Source organism: Aristolochia californica, unplaced genomic scaffold (genome assembly GCF_029961685.1).
Source record: "Aristolochia californica isolate CCGP_79_NKW_82.1479 unplaced genomic scaffold, dmAriCali1.0.hap1 SCAF_6, whole genome shotgun sequence".
Classification (NCBI taxonomy): Eukaryota; Viridiplantae; Streptophyta; class Magnoliopsida; order Piperales; family Aristolochiaceae; genus Aristolochia; species Aristolochia californica.
Genome location: NW_027182257.1, coordinates 40,888,329 through 40,905,086, shown reverse-complemented (window position 1 = coordinate 40,905,086; position 16,758 = coordinate 40,888,329). Strand labels below are relative to the sequence as shown.

General features: G+C 35.7%; 1 protein-coding gene and 1 pseudogene across 1 annotated transcript; both read right to left on the bottom strand.

Moving 5' to 3' along the window:
* Nucleotides 1–5,460: 5,460 nt before the first annotated feature.
* Nucleotides 5,461–6,944, bottom strand: LOC137934629 (protein DMR6-LIKE OXYGENASE 2-like). Its single transcript, XM_068779077.1, has 4 exons — nucleotides 6,726–6,944; nucleotides 6,369–6,616; nucleotides 5,912–6,233; nucleotides 5,461–5,796 (listed from the first exon to the last, which is right to left on the bottom strand). Exons 1-4 carry the CDS (start codon nucleotides 6,942–6,944, stop codon nucleotides 5,557–5,559), a joined length of 1,029 nt encoding a protein of 342 aa, XP_068635178.1. The 3' UTR covers nucleotides 5,461–5,556.
* Nucleotides 6,945–12,231: 5,287 nt separating this feature from the next.
* Nucleotides 12,232–13,762, bottom strand: LOC137935528 (caffeic acid 3-O-methyltransferase-like; annotated as a pseudogene).
* Between the last annotated feature and the right edge of the window lie 2,996 nt (nucleotides 13,763–16,758).

Below are 16,758 nucleotides of genomic sequence, written 5' to 3'. Positions count from 1 at the left end.
ACTTGTGAATGTGATTCTATGCATGATTCTTATGTTTGATTTTTATACTTGTATAGAAACTTAAGCATATTTAATTTTTATCTTATTAACTGCAATAGTTTAAAGAGTACTTTGAATTTTCTTAGTGCATTTCAATTTGCCTATTTATGCTAAATTTGATTTTGAAATTATCCCCTCCTAGAATCGTGAAAATTTTAATAGAAAATAGTATAAATTTATTTAAAATGGTTTCACAAAGCATCATAGACTTTTGAGTCTCAACCAATCTCATTCTTTGAGTATGAAGTCATATTAGTTAATCCCCTACTAATCAAAGATACATTAAGGAAGTGAAACCATATGTATAGATTGTGTATGTTTAGTATGGATTGAGCTCTTAGAGCTCATAAATTAGTGAATTCTTAAAAAAAAAAATGGGTAGAAAAGACGTGGAAAAACCTTGTTTACCTTGTGTCTCGAACAAGATTTGACTATTGTCCATATTTATGTGCATGATATTGTTTCACCTCCTCCTATTATGAACTTTCTAAAGTCATGAAAAATGAAGTTGATGGGTGAACTTTCATTCTTCTTCCTTGGACTTAAGGTAATTCAAGTTGAAAATAGAATCTTAATGATTTAGTCGAAGTATATAAACAGACACTTTAAAGAAATGAAATTTGAAACCTGTTAGTATACCCTTGAGTGCATCCCTGAATGTTGACTAGGATGACTCTCGTAGACCCATAAAATAAAAAACTATGTAGAAATATACTAGGGTCTCTATCTTTCTTTGTGGCTAGTGAATTTTTCTAATAGTTTTGTCTATACGCTAGATAATGATCCAATATGAGAGAACAACACCTAGTGGTTGTAAAAAAAATTAATTTGGTACTTAGGTATTTTGTACTTAATGTTCAACTATTGTCCTATCAATTATGACAATTTGAGTACATTAACTTAAGGAAGAATCGGCTCACCTATCTTGGTCCAAACACATTGGACAATACTTTTACTCTAGAATTGTTTTAAATCAGGCCAATCAAAATTGGATCTTCTCAAACCAAAAATCTTGAGCAAATATTTCCACAAATCCTTAGGAGTTGGTTGATTCTCTAACCTAGGAGGAAAATTAGGCATGATCAACCCTCCTTAGACAAGCTAGCTCAAGATTAATGATGATGGAGGGTGTCCTCAATAAAAATATCCAACCTTGCAAATTCAAGAGTAAAGCCTAGGATATGCATTCGTCTTCTTTTTCTCCACTTGTGCCTTACCTGAATATTATCTTTTTGATGTTAATTAAGGGGGAGCCTATACCAAATAGGAATACACTGGAACAACCCAAGAAAGTATAAATTAAGGGGAGTTAATTACCAAGCATGTAAAAATCTAGGGAAAAGCCCATATTTAGGAAGCTACGTTCTTGTGTTGTAATTATGGAACATTTAGGACTTTATTTCATATGGTTGGTGAATTTTAGAATATGCATACATATATGATTATTTGGCAATAGTAAACCATTTCAAAAATTATCAACATGTGCTTTTGATGTATATAAACTTCAAGCTAGGGATTTAGTCATCATTAAAAAGGGGGAGATTGTTAGACCAAATGCAAAAATTATGTAGGTCTCCATTATTTTGATGAAAACTAAATGGGTAGCTTGAAAATGTGCAACTAATTGTGTTATCATAATACTTTAGACACATGCCTTTCAGCACAAATATTTGAGGTCGATGGCAAATGCCCAACACAAAAGGACGATCAATCAAGTTTTCGTCAAGACTTGAAGTAAAAACATATTGAAGATTGCTGCTAAGAAGAAGAACTTACACAAAAAAGATGAATAAATATTTGAAGACTAGAGGTCAAGAATCCTTAAAATGTATCAAGAACTCTAGCTAAGTAAATAACTATCCAAACTTCAATTGTTAAAATATTAATGTTATGGAGCTTTAGGGCATGAAATAATGTCAAGACCATGTTTATAGTCGAATGCATATAAATGTTTTATAATGTCAAAACCCTTAGAATAGCCTATATCATGCATATATGTCATATGACATAACTAATCAACCTACATGGGCATGAACAATCATCTAGAATGCAGTCTAGAGTAACTTCTAAAACATGATCGATGATTGACTCAACATGATCAATCATATAGAATGTTGCCAGGAAGATCTTGTAAAGCATGATCAAGCATTCCATGGTGCATGGTAGATCATACAAAACTCTACATATCCAATTCTGTAAAGCATGACCAATCGATCGAATTGGGTTGATCAATCAATGAGTTTTTTGAAAGGTTGAAAAATTGTGGATTGATGCCCTAATCAATCAATAGGTTTAAGGAACCTAAAAAATATAGTCGTTATCCATGTTAATGAATCAATAATTTTTAGTAACAAGCAAAAAATGGCTACTTGGTTGGGAAACTTATAGATAGGCATCCAAACTTGTAAAGGATTAAGAATTGAGCTTATATTGGCATGCTAAATCTCTTAAGGAAAAAAAAAATTGAACTTCATATTTTGATTTTACCCTTTAAAAGAGAAATACCTCAAATTTTCCCAAATCCTTCCTTTTCTCTTCTTTATTTTTTCATTCAAAGTTACATCAAGCTCCTATACATATCATATCTCATGCTTAAATTTTTGGAGATTTGGATGTCACTTGGAGAAGAGCTACCTAATTTTGTTTTTTCTTTAGTATTTTATACCTTCTTTTGTTGAGGTTCTCTAGTACCTTAAAGCTAGATCAATTGGCATTCTAGAGCTTGAAATCTAGAAAAGGAATGTCCACTACAACCAAAATCTAGTTGTATTGAATCTCTTGGAGAAAGATCAATTGTGTAATTGGGAATTACGCATGGCTTAAAGAGAGTTGAAATCTATTTGTATTTTCAATTAATAAATCAATTAGTGGAATTTTCTCGAGTAAGGATTATTGGACGGTGACTACCATTAGAAGAACATCGAGAGAAAAAATCATACGCCTATAGTGTGTGCTTGCTTTATTATTTTTGGAAGTTTATTATAGCACTCCATGTGCTATAATTTTTATATTTAGAATCTTAATTCACACCGCACTTCCTCCCAACCACCACCACCCCTTCCCCGCCTTGTTGAGAAGCCACCTAGGCTAACAATTGGTTTCAGAGGCAATTGGATGTAAATGCCACATGGAAACCTTGACATAGTGGAACTCCAAGGTGTAAAATTCCTTAGGAGTGGCTTAGTCATCCATGAAGAGGATTGTGAACAACTATAAATTATTATGTGTTGTTTTTGTGCTTTTCCTTTTAGTTATTACTTGTGCTTGAACTTTCATTGTAAAATCAATTTTGCACATTGATCTTAAAAAGTTACAAAAAACCTATTTTGCACATTGATCACTTAAAAAGTTATTCACCCTTCTCTTCGTCCCTCCCCCCCTTAAATTTGTTCCTCGATAGACCAAATAGTTATCAAAGTAAATTCACTAAAAAAAACTAATTTCAGGTTGAGAACTGAAGATCCCAAGTCAAGTATGCAATAATAGCACCTTTGCCACTATCCCCTTTGAAGTATATAAATATATAACTCTTGATAGCCTTGCATTTTTAGAGTATCATGATCCCTCTACCCCACAAATATTTGATGGCATACAATATCAAGTTTGGGAGTATGGAATGAAAGTTCTCATTCAATCAGAGACTCTTGATGTAGAGGAATCCGTTCATGATGTACACCATGTTCCATCTAAAAAATTACATGATAAATTGATCCCCAAACCTATTTGCAAATGTGATAACGTGGATATTGCCAAAGTAAATAACGATATCATGGCCATAGGACTATTGCTCAAAGAATTGGGGAATGAAATAGTTGATATTTGATTTATCTTGTAAATCAACTAAGGACATTCAGGATAAACTAGAGTCTAAATACTCTAGGAACATTAAGTTTAGTGCTTCTCATTTAGAGTGTCCATATATGCAAAGAATCAAAAATTAAAAATTTAAGTACGACATATGATTGAAATTTTTGTAGCAAAAAAGGGCAAAACCAATCATTTGGACAAAAGGAGTTGACCTCATCTTGAGGCGCCAACAAGGAAATGAAGAATTAGCGCAAAAAGGAGTTGACCCTATAAATAGTAGGTTATGAGTTAAAAAATAGTCAACAAGCAGAAGAAGCAGAAGGATTAAAGAACACCGAGGAGCTAATCTCACTCCCAGGAATTCATCCATGGAGGCACAAAAGGTAAAAAAAGAAGTCGATTACACAAAATATAAGTTTTGAGCACAAAAAGGGGTCAAACCCTTATAGATAAGGTTGAAGATCAGAGAATAAACCATACAATGAAGTTAAACCTACTAATGTAGTGAAGGAAGAAAAAGGAGTAGATCCCTCAAAACAATAACTTTTGAGCACAAAAGGAGTGGAGCCATGTTTGATGGCAAAAAGGCAGACATGAAGAAAAGAGTCGACCCCTTATGACAATATTTCAAATTCTTGAAATATCATACACAAATCCAGATGTTGTTGATCTCATAAATTTGTAGATCACTTGCCAATATGCTTAATTGCAAAAATGGGATTTATTGCATCCTTTTCATAATTTTTGGAATTGACACTCATTTTTGTTGAATTATAAAAATGTCCCTTTCCAACTAAAAGACAAGTTTTTTTAGATGTTGGAAAGGTATCTATTTAATCAAAACTCATCCCAAATGACTTTTCTTCTTGGTTGCAATGAATTTCAAAGATTATAAGTGATTCTCAATAATTTTGCAAGTTTGTGCCTCCTCAAAAGTTCAAAAGGATGTCAAAACTCTTAGTTTTACATATAAAGCTATGTATTCCAATGCTTAGATTTTAATATCTAATTTTAAAAGTTAAATCTCTTATTGTTAAGAGTGCATCAATTTATTCTTACATCATAATGAATTCAACATTTGCATATTAAGTGCTTAACTGATAGACTTCCTAGCGTTACCAACATTGTAGTGTATTTTGTAACTTTAGATCATGCATCAATATTGCAGCTAAATTATTGAAATATTTACCTTAGAATTGGGTGTAATCTTGATTTGATTTTGATTATAATATTTGCTTATTGAGAGGCACTATCGTGTTTAAACTGAAAAGCAAGTAACTTTTGCATTTGTAAACTAATCAAAATTTGGATAAGCTGATTAATAGCTATTAAAAATCTCTTAATTAGGTCTAGGTATTTGTTCCTAGTTGTTGTTGACCGTAAGTAGGTGTTATAGTTAAAATCCTTGTGAGTTATTGTTATAGATATCGTTTGGTTTATCTTAGTGGATCTTTTTATTCCAAGGTGGAGAAGTTCCATGGCAAAAGGATTAGCAATTTGAAATATTGATTATGAACAACTACAAAAATCCTTGGTGTTGTGTTTATGATTTTTCTTCTTGTTGTTTGCAAAATTGCTATTGAATTGTAGTAAAGTTTGAATTGGCCTTAGAAACTTGATAATCCCCTCCCTCCTTGCATTGATTCCATGTCTCCAATATTCATCAACGAAAGTTCTACGATCATAAAAGTTTTGAGCAGTGGCTTAATCTTATGTTTTGAACAAATCTAAGCAACTCTGTGTCTGAAGCCCTTTGTCCCAAAACTTCTCGTAGTACTCCCTGTAAGTGAAGCTTTTGTAGACTGCTGGGTTGTCGTCGATGAGTGCTTCAGCAGGCCCAATCAAGGCGTCAGCTGAGGGGCAATAGAAAGTCGGGATGGAGATCCTCTCCACCTTGTTGTTCACCACCGCTCTGTGGAGTACGCTCTTGTATCTCCCATTAGTGATCACCTGTACATACAGGATGAAGTAATTAGATGGTTCTTTGTTGTTTGAAGGAGATCGAGTTGCTGAGTTTAATCAAGCTGAATGTGAACTGAAGGCTTGGAAGGGAGGTGGGATTTACTTCAATTTGGTCGCCGATGTTGACGACGAAAGTGTTTGGAATCGGATTGACGGCCACCCATTTGTTGTTTTTGAGGACCTGTAAACCCGGCACCAGGTCTTGAAGCAGTAAGGTTAAGGCGTTGGGGTCGGTATGTCCAGGCAAACCGTAGGTAAGCTCCGGCTGTGGGCAGGGAGGATAGTAGTTCATGGCCATGTGCTGCCCTTGCTTTCCCAGGATCCTCTCTATGCCGTCCTTCTCCAGTCCCAGACTCTCTGAAATGGCTTCCAAGAGCTTAAGTGCCAGACCTCTAGCACTCTTGCAGTACCCGCTCACCACGTCTCTGCCACAAGGACAAATTTAAACACAGCCTAGAGAGTTGAAAGTAAGCTCTACACACATGGTGTGATCAGTTAGGGCGACAACACAGCCGACCTCCATTGACGGTGAGGGGGCGTGGTTGAAATTTCAGATTTACCTGAAGGAAGGAGGATTAGAAGGCCAGTCGTCAATGTAATCCTCGAGAGGGTGACAATGTAGTCGAAGGTAGTCTCTCCAGTTAGAAACCTTCTCTCTCTTCACGTTAAAGCTGGTTGAGAGTCTGACAGACTTTGTGGGATCATCAGAGTAACACTTCATTCTCTCCGACTCCGGCAGCCGAAAAAATTCCCTCGAGACCCTTAAGAGATCCTCGATCAAACTCTTCGGTATTCCATGGTTCTTCACCTTTCAAAGAGAAAATAAGAAAATTCACCTCACGTGTAAGACAACAGGGGAGTATTAATCACAAGTGAAAAAAAAGATCAAGAACGAAATATATATCCCGCATACGTACCAGGAAGAACCCATCGTTCCTGCATGCTTCTCCGATCTCTGCAACTACCTTGGACCGGTTAGGCCCTTCGAAGCCTACAAAATCTATGAGAGGAATTGAGACGTCGTCGGACTGAACTTGTCCTACATTGGGACGATCAGAAACGGGTCTTATGTAGTGAGAAGGAATGAAATTCAAGCGAGACAGAGCATCGGTCAGTACGGGTTGAGTGGTGGCCATGGCTGCGAAGGATCGAAATCTCACTCGAGCCAACAAATTGTGACCGCAGTACCTATCGATGCAGACGAGTGCTCGACATTCGCATGTATTTATAAGGCGAGGCCGGGACGAAAGCAGCTTCGTTCCCAAATGACAAATCCGTCCTCTGCTCCTGTTCTCGCTCGTTTCCAGCTGTATTTCTTTTCACTTCCAGAAAAGACTAGAAAAACTGAACTCGAGTCAACTCGATATCCTTTTCTTACAGTGAAAAGCTCACAAAAAAGCATAAAATATTTTACACGAATTGCGCGTTTCTGTTCGTCTTTCCGACGTGATGGAATTCTTCAGAAGATTCGCATTTGCAGATGAATCAGAATTAAAACAACTTACCATTGCAATTCCATTAATTAAATTTCATTAGCTTCACGTTAGGCAAACTTTAAATTTAAGAAGCCAATATGTGTCATTCATCAGGCAACATGTACACACCTTTTAGTCCAATCTTCTTTTTCTTTCAAAAAATTTCATCATCAGCAATTTTGTTCATAAGACTTGAATCACGATCAGGCTTCACTGGAAAGCAATATAAGAATAGATAGAAAAAACTAAATTAAACCCATTACTCCGTTCCGATTAGCTGGTAGGGTCCGGAGTAAAGCACTCATCCAAGCGTGATACACGATTTTCACCCAGTTTTGTTTTTCTATTCATGATAAGGCTTCTAAGATCTCATTTATCATCTTTAGAGACACCAGAGGAATAGTCCAATCCAGTAAATCCAGCTTCTGCATAGAAAGAGCCGAGAGTGATTTAAGGAGAAAACTGAGACAAGTACTAGCTGACGTTGGGAGCTATCGTCACTACTGCAACGTCATGATCTGCCCTAACCACATGGCTACGGCAACAGGGAGTACCACTCCCGGCGACCCACCTATATTTTCAGTTGACAGAATAAAGTTCAAATAATGAGATCTGCTTCTCCAATCGAATTGAAAGGGATTTTGAGAGATCTGTTTCGTTCTGAGGAAAGAATGGTCCTTTAATTTACCTTCTGTTTCTTTGAAGGATCGTCTTTTTCTGTGTTCAGATCAGTTGAACCTGCTCCCGGTTGGTGCCGACACAGGTTGGTACCGACACCAGTTGGTTGATTGCCGTAGTCGGCAGAGAAGCTAATCACTTGCTTTGTTGGGGCAGGTGGTTTAAGTTGTGAAAGGGCCCAGTACTCCCCCTTCCCCTCTATTTACATCGAGAGGCCCCTGCTGAGGACTTGGAAGGCTTCATCAACCAGAAAATTGGAAGAGAAGGAGGAGCCCATGTCCCCAATTGATACAATTTGATTAAACGGATTGTATTGAATCAAAAGGATTAACTTCATCTTCTTAAATACTTATCTTGTTCACAAGCAGTTCCTCTATGCTTATCCATGCGTTGTGTCCCACAAATACTTTTAAGGGTTGAGCTTATCTATTCTTCTCCCCTTCATGTGCTTATCTTGTTCATACATTTTTAATTAATTTTTACTTAAAATTGATGAAAATGTCCTAGATTCAGTGATGAACAAACCTAGAGGGTGCTTATCTTGATTTTAACTATTTTTCCTTCTCATGTGTGTGTATCTGTCTTTGAAAATAATTTAAAATAATTTAAAATAATTTAAACTGAGAGGAGGATTTTACATTTTATGTTCATGCACAATGATAAAGGCAAAATTGCAAACAATTATATACAAAATGTACACGATTTTGGAAACATTTTACGTTCATGTGTTAGGTCATTCTATGAATTGTTAGTCCATCCCCAAGATGTTTTAGTACCTTGAGGCTCAACTAAGTTAGGGTTACTGAAGGGCATCAACAACAAATCGCTTCTAAGGCCAATTATAATATTGCCCACACAAGGGTTTATATTACTCAATTGACCACAATAACTAACTTGTAATAGACATATTTACTTAAATTTACAATAGCTAACTAGGCACACTAGTCTAGACCGACAAGGGGATATTCTCATAGCTTATTAGGCTACACAAGCATAAATATGTATAACGATTTACAATAACTTGCTAGGCTCACCAACCTTGACCCACAAAGGGATTTTCATTACTTCCTTCCTACACAATGTCTTATAACTCACGCAGACTAAATCTTATTTTGGTTGATGAACATGTTGCTAGTTCACTTACAAGATTTGGAGACCTATGAATCCCAAATCAAGATCTGAAATTCCAAAAATTTGAATTTATAAAACAATAGATCGACTCTTCTCCTAGTGGTCGACTCATTTTTTTCTTTTTCATTCATTTTCTGCTTTTGTGGGGGTTGACTCCAATGCTAAGGGGTGGAATCCTCTAATTTTCTTCTTTTAAATATTTTTGTTTTTTGTAGTTGACTCCTTTTTTTCTTCATCTTAACACAAGGGTTGACTCCTATGCTAAGGGGTTGACTCTTTTTCTTTTTTAAAGAGCAGATATGGAAAAGTATTTCATGACTCTCACAAAAAGAAGTCTTACAAAGTCAAAAATACTATCGAAAGAGGTCTCATAGAAGAGTTTAATGTTAAAAAGTGTTTTAGTTATGTTAGTTTTCTATTTATCTTCAGTGGTTTAATTATGCTAGGACTTATTTTTAAGTGTTAACCTTTGGGTGTAATTAGGACAAGGTTAGTTTAATTGTTTTGATAAAAATATCTTCAAGTCTACTTTCTAACGTAAAAATAATTTTAGCAATCAGAGTTTTCTACAAAGAGAAATTGATATTTGAATCAGTATAGGTCAGACGGCAAGAGAGGTTCTAGTAGTAGCCGAAAGCTTCAACTTTTGAGCAGAAATATATGTAAGTCTATTTTCTCAACCAATTCTCAATCTGAGTTTTCTAGAGGTTCATGTTAGCCAAAGAAGAACGAGTACTCAGTCCTGCCAGATTACAAAGTAAAAAATATATCAGATTATTTATCTTAAAAAACTTATATTTTATGAAGATAATCTATAATCTATAATTTGATGAAAGTTGTTAAATTCTAGTTTCATAAGGAGAAAATTTCATGTGAATCTGATCTATCTTTAAAGAGATATTCACATTGGTATCAATAAGGGTCAAGATATTGAAGGAAGAAAATCAAGAGGTAATAAAAGATTCAAAAACAAATATTTTTGTGTCAAATTAAATAACTTCAAGTCTAGGGTTTTTTAGCAACAAATCTTTTGTGATTTTGAGCTATATTGTAGGAGATATTGATATAGAAGTACTAAAGGTTAGTTCCACCAAAAATCAGAGTTTTTCCCTATTTTCTCTCTTATGATCTCTCCCTGCATTGACTTGAACTGAGTTTCTTTTTTTCCAAAAATCTGAATTTTTAGCCAAATATTTCTTCTAATAAGAGGGTTTTGGTCTGACTTCAACACTATCTTCTTTTCTTAAGCCTTTTTTTTTATCCCAGAAAATCTCTTATCTTTGGAAAGTTTAATTTATTAAAGTATTGCTAATTTAGAAAATCTACTATTGGAAAGTTTTTTTTTTTATTATGCAGAATCTTGAAAGTATTCCAAATATGAATTCACTTAGTATTTGATTACAAACTTTCCTCAAATCGACTAATCAATTTGGAAATAGAAATTTGTAAGTTAAGTTATGCAATTATTAGAGTTTCCATAGTCAATGTTGTTTTCAAGTTTTGTATTTTTGCTACTTGGTTGTATATCTTCTGGATTGTCAACTTCGAAAAATTTTGTTCACCATCATGAAATTATCTGGAGATCATACTTGGTTAAATTTATTAAGTTATTTTTTTATCGTTACAGTCTTCTTCTTATTATCAAGGTCATTATTTTTCTTTCGTTACTTTCTCCACGTACCCCTTTTTATTGGTTACCTTTCTCCTACCATCGTTTTTTAATTCTCGTATACCTCTTTGGGCCAACCTCTTGTGTGTTGTTTCGCTTGGTTTCTCTTTTTATATACATATGGGTATTTTAAGTCCATTGAGACTTTTTTTATGAGTACCCTCAAACGGGTTTTTATCGCAGTCCTTTGAGTGACAAGTGTTATCCTTTTTAGTGATTATTATCACTAATTTTTTTTGAAATCCTATGAGGTTGGTTGAATTCATTCCCAAAGATGGAGGTCATGTAACATTTGGAGACAATAGCAAAGGTACCAGAAAAAGAGTTGGTAAAATCAGTACCCCAACCTTATTCATATCTGATGTATATTATGTAGAAGGGTTGATGCATGACTTACTTAGCATTAATCAATTTTGTGATAAAGGAAACAAATTTTCATTTGAAAAGGACAAATGCTTAATAAAGAACGAAAATAATGAACTAATTTTAGACGGACAGAGAAATAGGAATCTCTATGTTGCATAGACAATATACCCTCAACTAGTGTCATCTGTTTGGGTGCAAAATTTGATGAATCTTGGTTATGGAATAAAAGATTAAGACATATAGGAATATATTCCTTGAATAAATTAGTGAAAAAGAACCTAGTGAGAGGACTATCAGATAAAAAACTTATAAGAGAGAGAGAGACCTTGTGATGTTTGCCAAGTTGGAAAGTACAACAAAAAATTTTCAAATCTAAGAACGTAGTTTCAAACTCTCGTCCTCTTCAACTAATCCACATGGACTTAGTTAGACCTGCCTGAACCTTAAGCCTAAATGAGAAGTGTCTCACCTTAGTGGTAGTAGATGATTATTTAAGGTCAACATGGGTAGATTTTCTAGTCACAAGGATGGTGTTTTTCTAGCCTTTACTAACCTATGTGAAAAGTTCAAAAAGAATAAGGTAATAACATTGTCAAAATTAGGAGTGATCACAGAGGAGAATTTGAAAATTCACACTTTGAGAAATATTGCACAAAGCATGGTATAGACTATAATTTTCAGCTCCTCAAACTCCTAAACAAAATGATGTAGTTTAGAAAAGAAATCAAACCTTAATTGAAATGGCTAGAGTTATGCTTCATGCATACAACATACCACATTGGTTTTGGGTCAAAGCTGTAAACACCACATATTCAAATAGATGTGCAACATTTTCGTAGTCAATACAACCCACAGGGGAAGAATTCAATCAATTTACCGTATCCCCAGTGAGGACGACGGTACGTCCCGACTCTGTGTGCTTGAAGAAATCGTTTAGGTGAAGGAAACTAAACAAGGAAAAAATAACATAACATTTAGGGCATGTTGGAACCCACAGAAAAGAAAAGAAATAAAAACTTGAGAGAAAATTTTAATCATCAAACTTTTAAAAGCCCAACCATAAACCGCTGCTTAATCCTCCAAATTAAACACTTATATATACAATTTTTCACCAGAAGTTGCCTCTCCTTTTCATTTTCACTGACATAATCAAATGAACATGAAAATGAGAGAAGCTTTCAACTTCTGGCAAAAACACAAATTTTCACCCATGTAGACGCAGTACAGACATGAGACACCTGAGCCTCTATACAAGTCCATCTTAATTGCCCTTAATGAATTCCATGACCCATGCATTATATGCGCAAGAAACATACTTCACTCCAGCAAATCCAGCTCCCACCGCCAGATCTTCAAACTCCGTCTGGGTCCTCTCCTTCCCTCCGGGATTATATGCCATCGTCATCAGATCTCCTGTGAACGCTAAGTTACTCGCTAGATCGTTAGTTGGAGTGACCGGAAGAAGCATTTCTACGACGATAACCTTTCCGGAGTCCGGCAGGGCATTGTAGCAGTTTCTTAAGATTTTCAAGCATAATTCGTCCCTCCAGTCATGGAGGATCCACTGAATTAATTGAAGTAAAAAAAAAATCTCCTCAGAGCAAATGACATCCATAATATGCAATGAAAAGACAAAAGATTTACAAAATTCAGACCTTCATGAAAATGATCTTCGCAGGCGGAATGCTCTCAAACATGTCGCCTCCAATGTGAACGATTCCTATCAGCAAAACCATCAAATCTTAAAAATTAAATCCAACCAGAAATTGAATATGGAATAAAGATCAAAAGAGATACCCTGCCATACCTGGATAATCAGGAGCAGTAGCAACAACATGGGGCAAATCGAAGTTAACTCCCTTGACGCGCCGAAACTTGGAGATAATCATGTTTTAAGGAAGTTCCGAATCCCCCGCCCACATCCATCAGTTCATCCAAGTCTTCAAAACCTTTGTATGTTTAAATCTGCTTCATCACTATAATAGAGTGATCTGACATACCTTTGTTGAAGAGCTTGTTCAGCTTCTCATCCTGGGCGATGTAATCAAACACCTCCTTTCCGTGAGCCTTCTCGAAGGGGCCTTCCCCGTCCAGAATCGCGTCCTTCATATGGAACCTGAGAAAATTTCTCAGATCAGAACCTCAGAAGGTTTCCTTGTCGATGAACAGAACATTCTGTTTCTCCTCAAATTAGTGAACCAATTCAAACCATATAATAATGCTTACCAACTTTCCTTGAAGGCCCTATGCTGGTCAAGAAGCACCAGGTTAGATATGGACACTCCGTCTTCATTTCGTACTAGAAATTTGCTAATGGGTGCGAGGCAATAGCACCGCTGGACTCGGCCATCGTCGCCTGTGACGACAGAGCATGTGAGGAAAGAGTAGGAAGACAAGAAGCCGAGGATGCGGTCGAGTATGGAAGCAGCTTCGGGTTACCGGTGGGGAGGTTAGACACGATCTCTGCTGAGGAAATCCGAGCTTCGGGTCCCGCTTTCGCTATGATTTCCAATATATTAAGCTCTATGGCCATTTTCAAAGCCATTGGTATGATGGCACCACTCGGCACCAGCATGGCGAACAGGTACGCTTGGTCTTCCGTGGAAGTTCCGGCGTGGTCCGCGTTTGAAGCCATGTTGACCTAGGGAAGAGAACAGAGGAGCGGATCAAGCGCTGAGATATTTCCCCTTTCTGGATCTTTCAGAAGATCAATAGAAGAAGTCCTCTACCACACCGAAAGATTGTCAGGACCTCGAAAGGGTTTTGCAGTGTCGCCCACCAAACTCCAAAAACTGAAAGAACAGCCTGAGACGATCCGCCCGTTTTGCTCTTTTCTTTGTTTTCTCAGCGAAGAAGACAAGCCTTTAAAACAAACCAAAAGTGATAGAGATAAAATAAAGATAATAATAATGATTGAATTTGATACACAAATTATAAAGTTGTAATCATTTACAATCTCTATTATCTATTGTAACTCTAGGAATAGTATACAATTGATCAATAATAATTACGGCAATATTATTTTTCATTTCTATATTCTACATAGTAGAACCACATTACTAGAAATCCTTATCGAAAGCAGTCTTCGTCGTTGTAGCCCATTACTACTGCCCATAGTACTTTTATCTTCCCCTTGTCCGTCTCTCCAAATAGGTTTCCGTCATAGCAGTACAATCTCGTCGACGATATTCTCAAAAACAAAAAAAAACCTCGTTGTCGACCACCCTCCTCTATTTTCGAACTTCCATGAGCCGTCACTGACGACCACCCTCGCCCGCTTAGCCAGACATCCTCGTCGCCGCCGTCCGATCTACTGGCAACCATCCTCACCAGTGTTGCACAAATCACAACCCCCCCCCCCCCCCCCCCCCCTTCATGCTTTCCTTCAATCTTCTCTCGTCACCGATTTCCCGTCGAAATCGATCAACCCCGCTGTCGCCGCCGCATCTAAATCCCACCCCACACATCACCTTCTTTGCTGCCATTGATCTCAGCTTGTCATCCCGCTGTCACCGCATGTCGCCAAATTTTCACCTCCATCGTTGGCAACCATTGCTGATCAACCGTAGCCACCGTTGTTGCTCTCCTCGTCGTTTGCCTCGACAACCACAACGTTGTTTACCCCCATCCAGTCGGCATCGTCTAAAGATAAAGAGAAATAGTGATTGAATTGGAGACAAACTCAAATTGTAGAGTTGTAATCATCTATTGTCTCTATTATAACTCTATAAATAAAGGAAACCATCAGTTTTGACAAGTTTGTTGTGTTAAGTGAAATGACAAATGAAACGGACGACAAGACCTCAACCAGTTTTGATTATAAGGTAACCAATAGAAACAAGAAGAAAATTCAAAAAGGCACCAATAATATTTCAAAGTTTACTGATGATGTATAAAAAAAAACATTGGCTATTAGTTAATCGACGTGCAATGGTAAGCCCTCTGGTTTTAGTTCCTTTTTTTTTCTTTTCTTTCTTTCTTCTTCCTCGCTTCTCCTCTACCTACTTGGGTTTTTATGATCAATTTTTTTTTCCTTTTTGTTCTTTTTCTATTTCTTCTCTTGGTTTCCCTCATTTCTCTATATCTCAGTTCCTTCTTGATTTCCAATTTCTTTCCTTTTTTTTTCAAGTTTTCCTTTATCTTCTTACTTGGTCTTCCCTCATTTTTCTTTTTTTCCTCATTTCTCCTTTCTCTATTTCTTTCATCTCTCAGTTTCCCACTATTCTTTCTTCCAATTATACTAGTTCAACCCTTCTTTGCTTCACCTAGTCAGAAATACACGTAATAGGATTTTTTTAAATGATTTTCCCCTCCTTTGTTGTTTCTTGTGGAGAAACCTAGTCCATTTTTCTTTTTTTAAATGATTTTACCCTCTTTGTTGTTTCAATGTGTTGTCAATAAATCATAATGTTACGCAAATAAATTGAGTTAAAAATGTGAATCTTTTAAATGTAAAACACATTGTTGTTATTTGTGCTCTTGTTTATTGAACATGGGATTTAGCTCTCCGGTGTGCACTTTTCAATTGTTCTTTAAATTTCTCTTTTTTTCAATATTTTAACTGAAATTTGCTTGGTTTCAAATAAATCATTGGTACAAGTTTGGGAAGTTTTATCTGTTTTTTTTCTTTTTAAAAGAAGTGTTGAAGAAAAGATATAAAAGAGTCTTACATGACTCTCATTGTAAGAAGTCTCACTGAGCCAGAATTAATATGGTGGAGTCTTACCGCAGGTTTCACAAAAGAGTCTCAGTTAAATGTGTTTTAGTTTTGTAAGTCTTTTATTTATGTCCAGTTATTTAATTGTTATAGGACATATCTTTTAGTGTTTAACTTTGGGTGTAATTGGGACAATGATAATTTAATTGTAATTGGATTCTCCTTTTTTTCTCTATTATAAATAGACACTCATTGTACTCAAATTACAACAAGTGAGTGAAATATTATGAGAGCGGGTTATATGAGACAACTCGGTCAATCCACAAAGATAGTGTGATCCTTTATGAGCTATCGTCTCTAGTAATTCAGAGGTAATGTGATCCTTTTCAACATGGTATCCTTTTTAATAGAAATAATGTGATCCTTTTCAACATGATATCTTTTCTTTCTTTCCTATCCAAGTACCCCTTTTTTTTTATGTTATCACCTCAATAATTAACTTTTCATATTGTAAATCATATATTGACAAAAAATATATTTGAGTCTACTTTTCAACTCAAAAAGAATTTTAACAATTGAAATTTTCTATAAAGAGAAATCAATATTTGAAGCAGTAAAGATTGGATTACAAGAGAAGTTCAAGCAGTAGCAGAAAGCTTCAACTTTCAACCTGTTTTATATGCTCAAAAAAAATATTTATATGAAGAATTATATCTAAAGAAATATCTATTAAGTCTATTTTTTAACTATCCAGCCAATTCTAAATCAGAGTTTTTTAGAGGGAGATATCAATCTCGAAAAAATCAATAGTCATGTTGGCCAAAGAAGAAAGAGTATTCATGTAAGTCTATTTGCTGGTATATGAGGATATATGGATGAGAAGGAGAAAGCATGTAGAAACCCGTTTTCCTACTGTAAGTTGTTCAAATATTTATCAGCTGTGAGAAAAGTGTTGAAATATCTGATTTAAAGCG

What these genes read in the sequence shown, in the direction of transcription:
- LOC137934629 (XM_068779077.1), bottom strand. Translation starts at nt 6,944, where the DNA reads ATGGCCACCACTCAACCCGTACTGACCGATGCTCTGTCTCGCTTGAAT. An exon ending in GGAACGATGGGTTCTTCCTG is followed by an intron (nt 6,617 to 6,725) that starts GTACGTATGCGG and finishes TCTCTTTGAAAG; the next exon opens with GTGAAGAACCATGGAATACC. An exon ending in ACATCGGCGACCAAATTGAA is followed by an intron (nt 5,797 to 5,911) that starts GTAAATCCCACC and finishes CTGTATGTACAG; the next exon opens with GTGATCACTAATGGGAGATA.